Source organism: Cygnus olor, chromosome 21 (assembly GCF_009769625.2).
Source record: "Cygnus olor isolate bCygOlo1 chromosome 21, bCygOlo1.pri.v2, whole genome shotgun sequence".
In the NCBI taxonomy this organism is placed as follows: domain Eukaryota; kingdom Metazoa; phylum Chordata; class Aves; order Anseriformes; family Anatidae; genus Cygnus; species Cygnus olor.
In genome coordinates this window covers 1,123,448-1,139,508 of record NC_049189.1, presented here as the reverse complement: position 1 = coordinate 1,139,508, position 16,061 = coordinate 1,123,448, and the positions used below count along the sequence as shown (strand labels likewise).

The window sequence follows — 16,061 nt, the reverse complement described above, 5'->3', positions numbered from 1 at the left end:
CCCCTAGTTTGCATGTTTCAGTCTTTCTTCCTCTAAAAGCCTGCAATAAATCAGGTGAATGGCCTGCCTGCAGACAGCCCCCAGCTCTGCATGTGCCCGAGGCCCCAGCCCCCTCGGTCCTGTGTCGCAGCCGTCACCGCACGTCACTCCAAGCAGTCTTGCTCCCTCGTCACGTCCGTGTTGCTCTGAGGCAGAAGGGATGGAGGACCCCTGCTGCACCGTTCCCTAGATGAAGAGGTCTTCAGTTTAATAAGCAGATGTGGGTCTCTGGGGGTGTCAGTGTGTAAATCCTCCCGGTGGTTTCACTAGAGAGCTCTTCTGTGCAAAAGTTGAAGTGTTATCTCGGGCCTTTCCTCAAACATTGGTGCTGGGAAGAGGTGTCAGGGCGATGTCGGGGAGCTGGCGCTGTTATGGCAGAGGCTGCGGATCCTCCAAGCTGCTGTGGGAGACTGGAAGTGACAGAGGCTGAAGCTGCTGGGGCTGTTTCCTAGCTCTGCCGCTGCTGCCGGTGTGTTTAGCCTTGGGGTAGTCACCTCCCAGGGCTATTTGCATAGTTTACAGGCACTGGGAGGTAATTACATCCAAGTGATCTAGTAATGCTGCTCTAGCAAGGCAGAATTAATCCCCACAGCTCTTCCTAGCTCACCTTCATTTAACCTGTGCCAAGGGCCTCTGCTGCTTCCAGTAGGACATGATTTCCTTCTGCTGGACCTCACCGCAGTCACTTCCCTGCTTCCCATCCAGCTCGACCGCAAATGCCTCCACAGCACCTCATTTTAGAGCAAATTACACCATGAAAGTTGCTGCCAACTTTGGGGGATGCTGTTTGCAGTCTTCTGCAACTCCTTATCGTCCTAGAGGCCAGGACTTAGACTGTCACTATTGCTACAGGGATACCTTCCCAGAACATGCAGTAGTCACTGCATGAGGGAAGCTGACAGCCAGGATGCTCTCTGTACCATGGAGTGTAAGTGTTTGGGTGTGAGAGGACGCTGGCCTGGCTTTGCAAACACCGATCGTGCTTTGAAAGAGAAAGGGAACTTCCAAAACGCCCTTAAAATATTCAGATTTTTTTTCTGTTGAAAGCGAGTGCAGCCACGTGGTTAGAGCTGGTGTCACCCATCATGACCACACAGCACGGGGCGGTGCAGAGGTGCTTTCTCTGCTGAAAGAAAAGGCCTGGCTCGTGCTTGACATTGCCGACACCTTGGGCCATGGAAAGCAACATGGATACAGGGTAAGGCCCCCAGCAGAAGCCCCACGGCAGCTCTAAGCTTTTCCTTTTCTCAGAACTGCTGCTTCCATCCTTTTGTTTCTCTCCATTTACTCGTGGGACGAGGAGGGGTGGGTGGACACGAGACTTTCATGAGCTGGCTCTTCTGCGAGCAGGCTTGTGGGGAGCGAGCTCTCTGCTGCTGTGCCGAGCCCTCCTGGAAGAGCACCTGCAGGCGCTGTGTGACTCAGGTGAGTCACAGATGTGGCAAAAAAACGGCGCGGGGTCAACTTTCAGGGGACACCACCCTGCTTTCGTTTTAACGCCTGGTGCAGTGTCTGTTGCTCCCGAAGCCGCCCAGCCTCCAGCTGACTCAGAGAGCCCACGGAAAGGGCCCCGAGGCCGGCCCCGCAGCTGGGCTCACCCAAACATCGCCCGCTCGGAAAGCGGCTGCTCTCTGCGGCCGGCAGCCTGAGATCGGAGAGCAGGAAGCCTTCGGGCTTTCAGTATTACACGGCGGTACTGAGTTGAAACAAGATGGTAACCCTCGGTTGGGTAAAAGGAGTAGCCAGGTCTCGGCTGGGCCGTGTGTGTGTGTTAGGAGGGGCAAGGAAGCCGTCCCTGTGGTTCCTGGGGAGGAGGAGGATGGTCGCGCAGCCCGGCTGCGGGCAGAGGAAGGCAGCGGGCTGCTCAAGATGGCTGCAGCCCGGCCGTCTGCAACACGCTGCCTCTCCCGGGGGCTTGGCAGGGGGCACAGGCACCCAGGAAAGGCCCCGGCACGCTCAGTGAGAGAGGCCGGGATGCTGTGGGCCCTCGGGCTGTCTGTGGCTCCCGGCACATTGCAGCTGAGCCAGGCGTGCTCTGTCCATGCGGTCACACCGGGTTTTGCCACGTATCATCACCCGTTTCTCCAAAGAGCGGATCGTGCTGGCAAACAATGCAGCTTCCCTGGGGGTTACAACGCCTGAAGCATCTCCTGTGCATTGCCTTTTCTATCTCAGCATGTCTGCAGGCTCTGGAGCAGCTACAGATCGCCCTTGCTCTTACAGAACCACACTTTTGCAAAGCAGGACCAGACGGTGGCCACCCATGGGCACTCGTAGCCATACATATTTCTGGTGGGTTTCCTCCATGGGTCCTGTTGGACCCAAAAAGAGCCTGGCTGTAGGAGCACTGCTGAGCACTCGGCGCAGGTGTAGGTGCCCGTCCCATCGTGTGGCTGCTCTGCAGGTGGGACATCTCCCTCCCGATCTCACGGCCAGGGGCAGGAGGAGCAGACGGGATGAAGGATGGCTCAGTGGCTGTGCAGCACAGTAGCATTCAGAAAACTTTCACCGAATTGGCTTTCCCACACATTTCCTGTATGCAGTTCTGGGTAAATGGTGCACTTCTCTCAGCAGTGCTTCTGTACCTTTACAGGAGAGGCAACGCTTCTGCCTTGGTTTACTTGGAAAGCATAATATAACATTCAATAATATTTGCAAGCTGCTTAGAATTGGGAAAGTCATTTTGATGTCTGAACAAGTAAATTGAAGGGTGCCTGTATTGTGTCTCCTGTGTGAGTTTACCGAGCTGTCTTTATGCCTTTACAGATTTCTGGGTATTTGCAACTAAATGTTCATGAGAAAAATACGTTAGTCTGTTGGCAAATAACATTCCTGGGATAAAAATTGTACCGTGCCTAAAATGGACAAACCAGGATCCAGGAGCTACACCATAACAGAGCACAGGCAGACTTCTTTTGAGGTTGCCACTGGGTACTGGAGATGCCTGAGCTCCGGTGCTCGGTGCTCCTGTGCTCCTGCTTTCCTGCCTTGCCTTGCTCGGAGCAGGTGCATATTCCATACACCAGCCTACGGGGGCCAGCCCTTGCCTTGAACTCCTGGCACTGCCCTGATTCAGGGACACGAAGGTCTGCCCCGTGTGCACCAGCTTTGCAGCAGAGGGTTTCCCCACTCCTCTGCTGGCCACTGAGCAGCCGGGCAGGCAGGGTGCTCTCGGGGGAGCAGCACCAAGGGCGCCTTTGGCTCTGATTCTTACTGTAAGACTTTGTTTGCTACCTAACTTGAGGTTTCGGTTTTATTCAGAGGCCTCATACTCGAGAGTTTGGTATATCTGAGAAATCGAAGCCCTTTTCTGAATGAACCTGGTCCAAAGCGATTGCTAAGAATAGCTGTCAGAGTACCCCAGGGCTGGGGAGGCCACGTGTGGCAGTGCTGAACGCTGCTGGAGCGCTCTGTAAGCATCTCAGATGGGAGCCCTGAGTCACAGGATCAGCGTTTAGCAGAAATGGGCTGACATCCAAGCACCCTGCCACTTTGGCCCTTTCCAAAATACCCACCTCTGTGTAAGAATGCTGTCATCACCCGAAATACCACCCTTACGAGAAAGCACCTGCAGCCAGAGGGCTGCTGCAAGGACACGGCCGTGGTGCTTCGCTGGCCTTTCTCTGTGCAAAACCAGAAGCCAACGCTGTGCTGATGGAAGGCACTGAGCGGCTGTGGGGGAATCCTGCTGCCCCCCTCGATCAGGTATGGCTCTCCAGCAATGCTAACCTTGTTGTTTTTCTTTGCCCCTAGAGTGATTTATCCTTTGTCAGACTCCCCCTCTGTGAAGATGTCTGAGTCGTCTCCAGCTGATGAAGGTACAACGTTTGAGCACCTCTGGAGCACACTGTAAGTGGTATTTGATCATTTGTGTTGAGGCAGCAGTGCCCCTTTGCTGTGCAATCTGTGTTAGCACATCTCATCAATATGGCCTGGAGGGAGACAAGTTTCTTTCACATGCTCCAGTTTTCACATATTCCTTTTCTGCATTCAGAATTTTGCTCCCAGGCTCCAATCTCTCTGCTCAGACTATTTCATTTCCCAAACCCCTTTGCCTCGGTGATGCTAGACAGTCAGAGGCTGGGGAGTTTGCATACACCGAATGCAGGGCCCCACAGAGGTTTTGGAAATTGTTTCTGAGAAGGGTTGTGCAACCAGCGGTATTTCCAACACGCAACATAAATCCAAAGGAACGAACGCAACAAAGGGTGTTCTTGCACATCAGAGGTCAGCATCTGGGCACGCTTTTTGCTCGAGGAAACAAAGGTGTTCGGGCAGCAGGGTCAGTAATGCCTCCACAGCAGCTGGGGAGAGGAGACTGACTCATCTCTGCTTAGAGAGGAGCAGCCCATGTCCGTTGTACCTTGCCTGATGGAAGCTCCTCTGGCCCCAGCAGCAAAGCACCAGCCCCTGCCCATGCCCCTGTAGCACAGCGTGCTGGGGAGAGGGCGTCTGCCAGCACTGACCAGCCTGGGCTGAGCACAGCCTGTTATTGTGATCTGTGGCCCTTCGAAACGGTGCAGGCTGTGCTGGAGAGCTGGAAAGCTGACCGTCTGCCATCGCTTTCTCACAGGGAACCAGACAGCACCTACTTCGACCTCCCTCCGTCCAGTCATGCAGGCAGCAGCGAGGCCTCCAACCGCACGGAGGTGACAATGGACGTCTTCCAGCTGAGAGGCATCAACGACTCCGTGATGGTGAGTGTACGTCACATACAGGCTTGTCTTCCTCCTGGTGACTGGGTGCCTTTAGGGTAGAAAATGGGAACTTGGTGATTCATAAACCAAACAGAAACACTACAGGTGCAGCACTGCCATTATTTGTTTAGTGTCTGCTAAGGGATGTGCTGCAGTTTTGCAGCCCTATGGTATAGTGCTCAGTAAAATAGTGGCTACGTATTCGTAGATTTTGCTTGACTCTCCTCTGTTTGGGAAGGGTTTGCATCTTAACAGCCTGGCAGGACAAGCAGACAACACTAGGCTGAGGTTATTGCAATCTTGCTTCTGCCAGCATGGCCATGATATTTCTGTCAGGTGGAGTTTCAGTGGCTGGTTGGCCAAGTTTGGGCAGTGTCAATGAAATACTCCTCAGGTGCAGCAGCAGCAGCAGCTGTCTGCTCATCCTCTAGGCCGTTCTCAACAGCAGCACCAACGACAGTGGCAGTTCTGGGGCTGGGACGCAAGAAGGCAGCTGTCACAGCCGAGGTAAAGTGCATGGTCACAGTGACTGTAGGAAGCAGGCTCTGTGCTGGGCACTTGCATCTTCCTCCTGCTTGCTTAAACATGCAGCAGGGCTTCTGTGCTGTGACGACGGTGGAGCTCGAGTACCTCGACAGAAATAGAGTATAATTTGCTCAGGTATAAACATGCTGTGTAGTAAAAGTTGTTTGCAAGCTGCTCTGCAGCCAGGGCTTCTGGAGGGCCACGTCATTCCCTGCTGCGGTGGGGCCTTCTGAACGGACCTTTAGAGAGGGAGGGCACGGCAGGAAGAACTGTCTTTGGTAACAAAAAGTCTCTCCGATTTGCTGGTTAGGATGTGCTCTGTCAGGAACGGGCTCCTCAGAATTACTCGGTTTTAGAATCGCAGAGGCCGTGCTTCTCTTTTCATTTCCTGAGTGCTGGAGGTGCACCAGGGATAAAACCCTTCACAGAGATCAGCTTGCCGTCTCTTCTGAAAGCCGAGGGCTTGGTTCGCACAGTGTAACCACTGCCCATCTGGCATCAGGATCTCCCCCTGCCCAGCCAGGCATTAAAAATCCTCTACCAGACATCTCAAAGGCAGCGGGAGCCTCTATAATGCTCCCAGAGCGTGTGCTGCCGCATTCACGCTCCTCCCAAGCCCTGCGGCCTCCCGGGAGCATCCATCCCTTCCCCAGCATGAGGCAGCTCTGGCCGTTTGAGCATCTCCCTCCACAAAGCCCCCGTTTCCCTCCTCGCCAGCTTGCATCCCCTCCCCCAGCTCCCTTTTCCCTCGCTTTTAGCTTACTTTCCCTCTCTTGCGGGCCTTTGTCTGCAGCGGGGCAGGTGCCTGAGCCTGGCAGACGGCGCAGGTGGAGCCCCCTGTGCTAATAACCGTGGAGCTGCCCCTGCACTGATGTTCGCCCGCCTGGCTCCGTATCGCTGCCGTGACCGAGGCCACCCGCAGCAGACACTCGCTGTGAGCGGGCTGCGGGCTCGCAGGGGTGACGAGCACAGAGGCAGAGCCAGCTCCTGGCCCTCGCTCACAGTAATGAGCCAGCAGTAAATATTTGTATTGGCCCCATCGTGCAACCACTACATGCTGTAGTGCTGAGCCCAGAGCGAGCTCCTGCTAGCTGTTGTCACCGGGAAGTGTGGCGGGCTGACGTGCGTGAAAATAAACGCACAGGTGAAGTGATGCAGCCAGCCTGCCGTGGAGCTGGGACCAGGGAAGGAGCAGCTGCTGAGTACCGGGGGTATCCGGAGGATGCCAGAGGCAAACACGTGGGGAGCAGTGGTGCTGCAGCTCCTGGCTCTGGTGCTGGTGCTCGGTGGCTGCCCGGGGGACACCCCCGTGCTCGGTGACTGGACTCCAGGCGGCTGGGGTGCTCCGTGTCAGCAACACATGGACGTTGGATCACTCCACCAAACCTGTAAAGCATCTCAGGGTCCTGTGGGAGGAATTGCTGTAATTAAATGTGAACAGCTCCTCAGCCACCCTTACTTTTTTCCTAGAGAAGGCAGCTTCAGGACCAGTAGCTTGTGCAGTGCTTAAGGCTTTGCCTAGGTGCTGCTGCGAGCTGGCTGTGCACGGGTCCGTTCATGCACACCGGTGTAGACAGGGGGGGGTGATCCACACTGGCTCCATCGTTGACAATACAGCCCACCACTCTTTGAATTCCCCCTCTGCTGTAAGACGCACACTTCTGCAGTGGCTCTGGCTGAAGTGAGGACCATTCCAGCCCCTGCCTCGAGTCATAAGGAAACCTGACTCATCGCAGGGTTTGTGCTGTAGCCGGCGGTCCTGCTGCTTCTGACGTCGTGCCCTGCTTTCAGCCAGATGTTGGGTAAACATCTAACCTTGTGAGACTTCTTCAGAACATCTCGCGGTGAAACAAATCAGTGAAATAAGACAGGATGGCAGGGAGGAGAAGAGCATTTATTGGCAGATGTAAGGCTTGCGGCACTGGGGCACGGGCGGCCACCTGGCCTCTGGGTGTTTTTGTCAATGGGACCTCCAGGACGATTCGAGCCAGGAGAGCCCTGATGCGAGCTGTTGATGTGGTTTGTAATGCCACTGGGGTGCACCTGAAAGAAACCCCCCAGGGCCCAGGCTGGGGTGGATGGAGGGACAGAAGGACAGAGTGATGGCCATGACTGGCACGTCCAGCTCCACGAGTACAAGCTGGAGTTATCCCAGTCACAGCCACCCCGGTCTGTGAAGAAAGGCTTCTCTTGGGATGGGGTTTGACTCCAGCGACGCTGCAAGCAGCTCTCCGGAATTAAGCCTGGCTGGGTTTAATTACGGAGCAGGACCCCCGCTCCCCTCGGTGGGGATGGTTGGTACAGCCTAGTCCATCGCTGGGCAAGCTGGGGCCTGCCCCGCGCTTTAATGAATAGTCATGAGGGACAGAAGGGGGTGGGCCCCGTTTTGTTGTTGGATGCAGCTAGTTGACAGAACTAAGGGAGATGAAAAAAGCAAAAAAGCCAACAGACCGCACACAGGTGGCCAGCGCAGCATCCCTGGCACTGCCTCCGCGGCCCCGCTCCCCATGGTCCGGCACCGCAGCTCCCCGGCCGCCTGCTCCATCGCCCCCCGACCCCATGACTCCTCTGGCGGGAAGGTTCCCACTGGTCTGTAACTCCCACGAAGACTAAAATGCTGTACATCAGCGACCCGATGCAGCATTATACCACGGTAGGTGCTTCTCTTTGCTAAGGGGTTTTGCCTTGTTGCTCCTTGCCTGGAGTCGTGCCCTGCCGCCGTGGCAGGAGCGTGCTGCGGCCGCGTGCCCTGGCTCTGCTCGCGGAGCCTTCGTGCTGCTGCTGCCCGGGACGTGCCGGGGACACGGGGCTCCGGAGGGGCCCACCTCTTGGACCCAGCACTCTCTGCACCGGAGGCAGTCGGCAGCATGAGGAGAATGAGCTGTGCCCACTTGGGAGGGTCACAGCTTCATCGGCTCGGTGCGCGTTTCTCTCATGTTTTCCCGTGCTGTGCGTTGCAGAGGGTGACTTAAACCTTTTGCGTAAATGGGCACGGGCTACCTAACCCCTTGTATATGCAAACCGGGGTGTGCCTGCACTGGAGAAACCCGGCTGAAGGCGAAGGGCAGCTGTGAGCATCCCTAGGAGAAAACGCTGCCTGCAGAGCCCGGAGGTGCTTGGCACCTCGAGCCCTGATTCCCCTCTCAGCAGGGACCTGTCGTGTGCGGGCACTGCAGCTCCTGGCATGTGTCACATCCCCAGGCAGCTTTTCCTTTCATGGCTTAGAGGCTGGAAGGGTAGAGCAGATGAAATAGCACCTGTGCTTACAGGCAGCAGAGTTTCATCCCTGTCCTTAAGAGCTGAGGCTGCTTTCTTAGTCAAAAGGTTTTTGGATCTGCTGTCTGGTGTTCAAAAAACCTTAGATACAGATGCAGTTATAGACAGAAAGGTGCGCCGTTGCACTTCCCAACCAGGAATTATTTCATTTCTCCTTTTTGTCTTATGTGAATAGTAGAAGCATGTATGTACTGGGTTCTTTGTAATGCTGCTGCTTGGGATGCCATTACTGCAGCCATGTGGATATTTATATAGGTGTGTGTATGAACACACACATATATTTGCATATATACACACACAAGCACTGCGTTGGATTTGTTGACATACGTACACACAAACACCCATGCTTGGATTGGCCTGCTAAGAGAATGTTTCCAAAATTTACTCAGCCTTAAAAGACGAGTTAGTCATTTACTCACTTGGCTCTGCGTATCCCTGCCGGGTATCTGCGGGCTTCGCCTGTTGCTTTGTAACCAAAATGTACCATGAGCCAGATAGACTAGTGAGACTGCTTATAAAAACCCCATAAAACGTGCAGAGAAATAGTAGTAATTGGGGTGAAAAAGGCTTAAGGAGATCTTCTAATCAGCAAAAGCTGGCTCTCCCACCTTTGTATAGCCCGAGCATCACTGACTCAAATGAACCCGATTCACTCAGTTCAGGAGATAAATTTTCTAGGAGAAAGCGCTCTTATGTCATACATCTTCACTTTAACCAAAATTAACTAGAACACTGCAGTTGAGGACAATGGCCTAAGTTGGCCCCTTTCTCCAGCTGCCCTTCCCGCTGCACGTTTCCAGCCATTCTTCCTGCCATTTCCAGGGGAGGCCTTACCTCTCTACGCTGCAGCTCCAGAGTGCTAGCTCCCGAGCAGCAGGCATCGCCAGGAGGCAAAAAGCTTCCTGTTTATTTCCCATTTCGACAGGATATGAGTAACTGGGACGGCACCCGCTCCTGAGCTGCCTGGCGGTGCGAACCCAGCCTGCTTTTGTCTGGCTATGTCCATGCGTGTGCAGTGTCAGTGCTAAAAGTCGGCTTGTTTGCTCGTCGAGGGAAGTGCACTTTCTCCCTGTTCATTCCTAAAAAACCGCCCGTGGCTGGGTACAGGGTGTGTGCTCCGCGGGTTCCCTGCAGCCCTTCCATGTCCCGGTCACCGCAGGAGAACAAAACGGTTCAATCTCAATTGCCACGGGTTATTCGGGCTGCGGTTTCGCAGTGCTCCCCTAAAAAATAACAATCCTTTTTCCTCTTGTGTTTCTCCTCCGGTGCGAAGTGCCTCACACCTCCCAGCCCCGCCGAGTGTCACCGGTCACCAGGGCTGCCCCGTCCCTGGGGTCCTGCTGACAGCCGGCTGCGGCGGGGCAGGCTCCCAGCTGGGTGGCAGCGGCTCTCCACGGGCACTTTTAATTCCCATTTTGCTGAAGTTTCTTGTAAATTTTTCTCCAGGTTAAGTCTGGGATTGTGGAAAGCCCGGATGGGCGTTGTTTATCGTTAGCAGGGCTATTTATAGAGCAGCGAGGAGGAATAGAGGGGTTTATGCACATGTTTTTAGGGGAGAAAAAGGCTGTATTTGTAAAAGCATGTCGGATCTTGTTCAGCATTCCTCCAGTTAGTCACAGACTCCAACGACCTTGCGAGAGATGCAGACAACAGGAGAACTTTCCTGGAGAAGGCTGATTGCGTTTAAGCCATTATACATCGTACGCATTTGGGTGAGGTTTGGATCCCAAGTCAAAACACGTCTCTTGATTCCTAAGTTGTGAGCCTCGCAGCCCGGCAGCCTTCCGAGGGAAAAGGCGGATCACCGAGCCTGCTGCTCGTGGCCAGGGGAGGGCTGACAAGCATCGCTGCCTTCTGGTGACTCCCGGCTTCCCAGGGCTGCCCTCGGTGGTGCTCAGCAGCCGGGGGACAGCCCTTGAGCAATTCGGGGACTGCAGATTTGGGGGAAAAACATTCTACCTGCTTGGCGAAGCAGCTAACTTTGGGAGTTTTTTTTCTGAATTTTGAGTATTAGTTTACCTGTCTACCACAGAAAAAGGAAAAAAAAAAGGTCTGATTTTCAGATGAAAGGTTAAGGCCGTTTTAGCCACACTAATTTTGAGAATGTCCTTTGCTGAGGCTACACCTGCAGATAAAAGAGCTGCCAGCTTTTTACTGGAAATATCTGATGATAATTGTTCAGAAGATGAATAAGAATAAAAATAAAAAGTAAAAAGCCAGGTTTTGGCCCAGTGTGCATGGAACAAGAGCCAGTAGATGTGTAAATAGGTAAGTTTGCCCTGTGACCTTATTTGCAGTGTGCTGCATCACAGCCATGCACTTTGTAGGTTTGAGGTTTTCCCCAAATTAAACTTGCATCAGTGAAAGCCACTAAAAGCAAACACCCCAGCTATGAAATGAATTACACAAACCACCATTCAGAGCTCCTTCTTCGTATTCATGGCAGGGAAATCCTTCCAGAAACGGTGCGCACATGCACGGGAAGGGAATGAATGCAGAAAGTATGTCTGGATAACAGGTCGGATTTTCAGAAATGCGATGGGAACGATCTGTTGGCAAAGCAGGTGGCTGCTCAGAGGTTTTAGGTACCGAGCAGCTCGGGCGGGCAGTGCCACCACGCAGGGCTCTGCAGAGGCTGAGCTGCTCGCAGGGTCCAGCTGGAGGCATCCGGGGGCTAGCACCGGGTGCCAGAGCCGTGCAGGCGATTCACAGCACCACGAAGCTCCGGCTACTGGGGCAGGGCATCTCCTTCCCGCTGCAGGAGCGAGGTCTTCGCTCGGGGCAGCCGGCATCCCGCATCCCAGATGGAGCCCAGCAGCTCCCAGTGGCTCCCAGCAGCTCCCAGCAGTGCTGAGGGACCCTCGGTTCCCTGCTGCCCTGCGTGAGCTCTGGCCCTGCTTTGTGGGACATGGTTTTGGCTGGTGTTACTGCAGTGGAGGTGCGGCACTGAGCAGTCCTTTACTGGAAATGTGTAACCTTGATGGGTCTGGTGGGGTTCCGGAAACCTCTGAGAACCTGCTTAACTTTGGGGACAAAAAGAGCCTTTCTGTTGTCCTTGCCTAGCAGAATTCATAGTGCAACGGTCATCGTTCCCCGTCCTCGGTGCAACAGGACATTGCTCCTATCCTAGCAAAACCCCAAAAACGCATGCCTGCTCCCTGCTAACAAAAAAGTTATCTGCAGCCAAACGTGCGAGAAATCCGGGGGTCTCGGCGTCTGGCTGCCTCCAGTGAGGATGAGGCTGGTAGAAGGGGGTGACTTACATGTATTAGGTTCATCCTTTACACAAGTGGTGACCTGTTTAAAAACCACTCCGACCCAGAACAGCTCCCCTGGCTGGCTTCCCCGCACGCTGGCCCTTTAAGGAGGCTGTAACAGGACACCCGAAGTCCTGAAGAAGTGCAGCTGAGGTTTCCATGTCTCTAAACTGGCTGGTGTTTTCTTTTTTTCCCTCCTCCCCTTTTCCCTTCCTCCAGTCCCAGTTTAATTTGCTCAACAACAGCATGGATCAGAGCATCGGCAGCAGAGCAGCCTCCACCAGCCCCTACAGCTCCGAGCACACCTCCAATGTCCCCACGCACTCGCCCTACTCGCAGCCCAGCTCAACCTTCGACGCCATGTCCCCAGCTCCCGTCATCCCCTCCAACACTGACTACCCGGGTCCCCACCACTTCGAGGTGACCTTCCAGCAATCCAGCACAGCCAAGTCGGCCACCTGGACAGTAAGTTGCATGTCTTCTTCACTCCCCTGGAGAGATGCTTGCTGCTCCAGGTTGCGTTTTCGGCCAGCCTGCCGCAGACACGTGAGTGCGTGCCCGGGTGCTGTTTCGCGGCGGGATGCACAGGGCACGCTGGCTCGTGCACAGCCTAAAACGCGGGGGCTCTGCCTGCACAGGTGACCCTGAAAAGCAAAGCGTGCAGGAAACATCAGGGCTTGCTTTTAAGCTGGTTTTCGTTTGTTTTCCCAAATGGATCGTTAAACGCGGTGATTGAATATAACCGCCGGTGCAGGAATTCCCTAATGTGAGGATAAATGTCCATAAAAATCACAAAGCTGGAAAAATGCACAGGGAGAAGTGCCTGACGCGTTCTCGTGGCAATTCCCGACGCATTTTCCAGCAACTGCTGTCAGAGGCGAGGCAGGAGGTGAGCTGGACCTTTGCTGTGATCTGCTGGGGCCATTCTTAGCTTTGTCTTAAGTTCTTGCTTTTCATGTATAGTCCCCTTTCATCCTGTATCAGAAGAGTAACTCAATCTCTGGAAGTCACAACAAAATAACAACGTAGATTTTTAACCACAAAGGGATGGCTGCACAGCATCACGCGCCTGCGATGTGGGCTCAGTACCTTGGTACTTTGGAGCTGAAGCACAGCTTTGGGCCAAAAGTCCTTCCCCATGTCCACAGCCAGGCAGGGGAGTCCTCTGCACCGATCAAGAATTAGCCTGAGCGTAGGACAGCTGTTTTTGTGGAAAAAAAGTCATGAAGTCCGGCTCCCGGTTTTGTGTAATGCTGTCTGTATTTTTAACAGCAGCACTTGCAGCTGTTACCAGAGGCATTTCTGCCGTGGAGGTTTCCCTGCCATGCGGTGAGCACCTTTAGCCCTCCTCACTGCCACCTGAACGCCTACAAGAGCTCCTCGTGGGCATGCCTGTGGCGGGCGTTTGTGCTCCTTAGGGAATGTTTCGGAGCAGAGAGGCTGAGATGAGACAAGTGACACAAAGAGGGAGTGACCGGGTTTCCTCCGAGGCTGTCATTTGACATTATGGTGAGACAGGCAGAACCCACCAGGAACGACGCGTCAGCTCAAGGTGCGATAACGACTTTTGTTTTTGGAAGCTGATGTGTTTAATTGCTAAGAAAGTCCTTTCCATGGAAAATAGGAAGTGTCTTGGGATGCTTTAGTGCAGGGACGCGGCGAGCTCACTGCCCTGTGGGTGCTGGCACAGCGCTGGGACTTGTGCCCACGGAGCATACGGATGGGACGGGACGGGACGGGACAGCCTGTAGCAGCCTCCTCAGTGCTGTGTCCGTCCTTCCTGTGAAACCAGGAGCTGACCTGGGCAAGAGGAGCCCCGTGTCGGGGTGCTGCCCGCCCCCAGTGCTGCAGGGACGGTGACACCGCTCCCTGCGCTCAGCGTAGGTACCCCCGGGCAGGGTGAGGAGTCCCTGCCTCCCCCCCCAGGGGACGGCAGAGCGGAGCAGCGCAGCACCGCACTGACAGCTCGGCTCGCTGCGGCAGCCACGTCTCCAGCAAGCTGTCAGCGAACCGGCACTTGAATTCAGCCGAGGTTGCGGCTTCACTGCAGACTTGTGCTGGCCCGTGGCTGGGACGAGCACCATGGTTAGATACAGCTTGCCCTCCTGGAAGTGGTTGGTCCATCACTTTTTTCAGTCTTTCCTTGCAAGCTGTTGCTAAAGGATGCATTTGTTAGGTCTGAAGGTCTTCAGGGTAGGACGTGGCTCCATCCCACTCGTACCCGTGTTGGGGGATAGCTCCTGCCAGTTAAGCGTAAAGCTGCACAGGAAAAGAGGTGTTCAGAAGAGGTATTCCCGTGCCTCAAAACCACAGAGGCATCCAGAGAGAGGAGCAGCCACGAGCCAGGACATCCTGCTGAACCACTCGGGGTGATGCCAGCCGTGATGGGTAAAGACCCAAAGGGGACGGTTGTGCTCCTTGGTGTGGGTTTGGAAAGCAGAACATCGGAATGGAAACCAAACACACACCAGTGCAGTGTCTCACCCCGCTGTCCTGATGTGACGGGAAAAGACAGGGAAATGTCATGTGCTTGCTTGCTACTGTCCCTGGCTGGACAGGCTTGGGAGGCAGCTGGGGCATGCAGCGGGCACGTCTGTGGGGCTGGGGCAGGCTGGGCACTGCAGGATACCCCTGGGCAGCGCTGTCAACAGGATAGGTTCGTGCATGCCAAAATATGGAGGGTGCACCTATTGAAAATACACCTTGCTCGCCTTTAACGTAGTAGGAAGACCCTTCCCTTATCCCAGACAAGGTGCATTGCAACTGCAGGAAGTAAATTGAAAAAGCCACGGAGGTCTTTTTGCCTGGTTGTCCCCAAAACGGCAAAGGAGGGAGCAGCAAGAGGCTTCCTGAGCTGGTCCCACGCAGTTAGCAAGCCCGTGACAGCACCTCTCCCTCGCTGGAGCCATCCTCGGTGGTGATGCCGCGTCCTGCTGGTGGCTGCATCCCAGCCTGCGAGTGCCCCAGCGCTCCTGGGACGGGCTGGGAGGAGAGGGTCCGGCAGGTCCTGGTTCAGCGGCTGAAGCCTGCGCTGGGCATCACCTGCACAGCGCTAACTCCTGTCCAAAGCCTTGTCACGAGCACAGGGAGCTCTGCAGACAAGAAGTGGTTGGGAACCAGGGTCTTTGACTCTTGCTGAACGTAGCCCAGCCTGTCTGAGCATCGCCCTGCGCTGCCTGCGATCCCGTAGCTGCTGTGTCCTGCTGGGAGCTGTGCTGATCAGGAAGGGCTTTTAACTTTCAAGCCTTTGCATTAAGATCTCCTTTGGATGTTGGAGCACCCAGTGCTACAATAACCTCGGGGAAGCCCTGGGACACGAGAGATCCTTGGCAAACACGCTGTGGGCAGCCGTACGTGCCCCGCAGAGGATGCGCCCCACGAGCCAGCGCCAGGAGCTGACATTTCTGAGCCCCAGCCTAGCTTTCACTGCACCACTGCTGAGCCTCACGGCGAGCAGGAGGGCCAGCAGTGCCTTGCACCCAGGAGAGCGTGGGGGATGCTTGGTTTGAGACAGCGGCACCGCAGGACCTCCCAAGGACCGCAGACTGCCCGGTTCCCTGAGGGCGCTGCCTGCCCGAGGTCCTGCTGCGCTGACGGTCAGATTTGCTCCCACTCCTGTCCCAGCCGTGCTGCTGTATATTTGTGCTGGAAGAGAGGGCTGCTTCCTTCCTCCCTCTCAGCTCAAAATCTGCACTGAAACTGCCGTCTGAAGAATCCATCCTGGTTGAAAGCAGGGACGAATTCAGCAAAACATCATACGTTATATATTGCCCACCAGTCAGTATACAAATACTGATGTTTGTATGCAGTGTGATTCTCTGCGTAAGTTGTGAACATGAATACAGAGGCATGCAAGGAAGAACGGGAAAGCTGTTAGGAAATTCAGGCACCTGGCAATGAAAGCTAAAACTTGCGGTCAGTAGGACCGGGGACAGTGACACCGGACAGCTCAGTAATGGCCCAATCCTTGCCAAGAGTAGCTGAGTTAACAATCCTGGTGTGGTAAAGGACGTGCGTGGTTTGCACATGGAAAGAAAAAGCGGTAAAATACATTTGCTATTTCATTGGTAGCTAAGGAAGCCTCATGGCTTCTGAATATTTTAAGACTCACTGCACCAAATGATGCACACTAAGAAAGCTCCAAGCCACAAATTCCCCTGCACGGCTTTGTCCCACATCATTTCAGAGCCCCGGGGAGCAATCCACCATGAGAGCAAGGCTTTGTCAGACCAGCAGCTCCAGCAGCCTCTTGCAATATTGGGCTGAA

At 54.7% G+C, this 16,061-nt stretch overlaps 1 protein-coding gene across 3 annotated transcripts in view; it reads left to right on the top strand.

Moving 5' to 3' along the window:
* The first annotated feature begins 1,110 nt into the window (after window positions 1-1,110).
* The window catches only part of TP73 (tumor protein p73), a 33,894-nt gene continuing 18,943 nt past the window's right edge, over window positions 1,111-16,061 (top strand). For 2 of the 3 annotated variants that reach the window (XM_040533838.1, XM_040533840.1), the window contains exons 1-4: window positions 1,133-1,237; window positions 3,793-3,888; window positions 4,613-4,736; window positions 12,014-12,259. In XM_040533838.1, the coding sequence (XP_040389772.1) occupies window positions 1,215-1,237; window positions 3,793-3,888; window positions 4,613-4,736; window positions 12,014-12,259 (489 nt within the window). In that variant the 5' untranslated portion in view covers window positions 1,133-1,214. Of the gene's footprint in view, window positions 1,238-3,792; window positions 3,889-4,612; window positions 4,737-12,013; window positions 12,260-16,061 lie in introns of all 3 variants that reach the window. The other variant, XM_040533839.1, reaches the window with a different exon arrangement.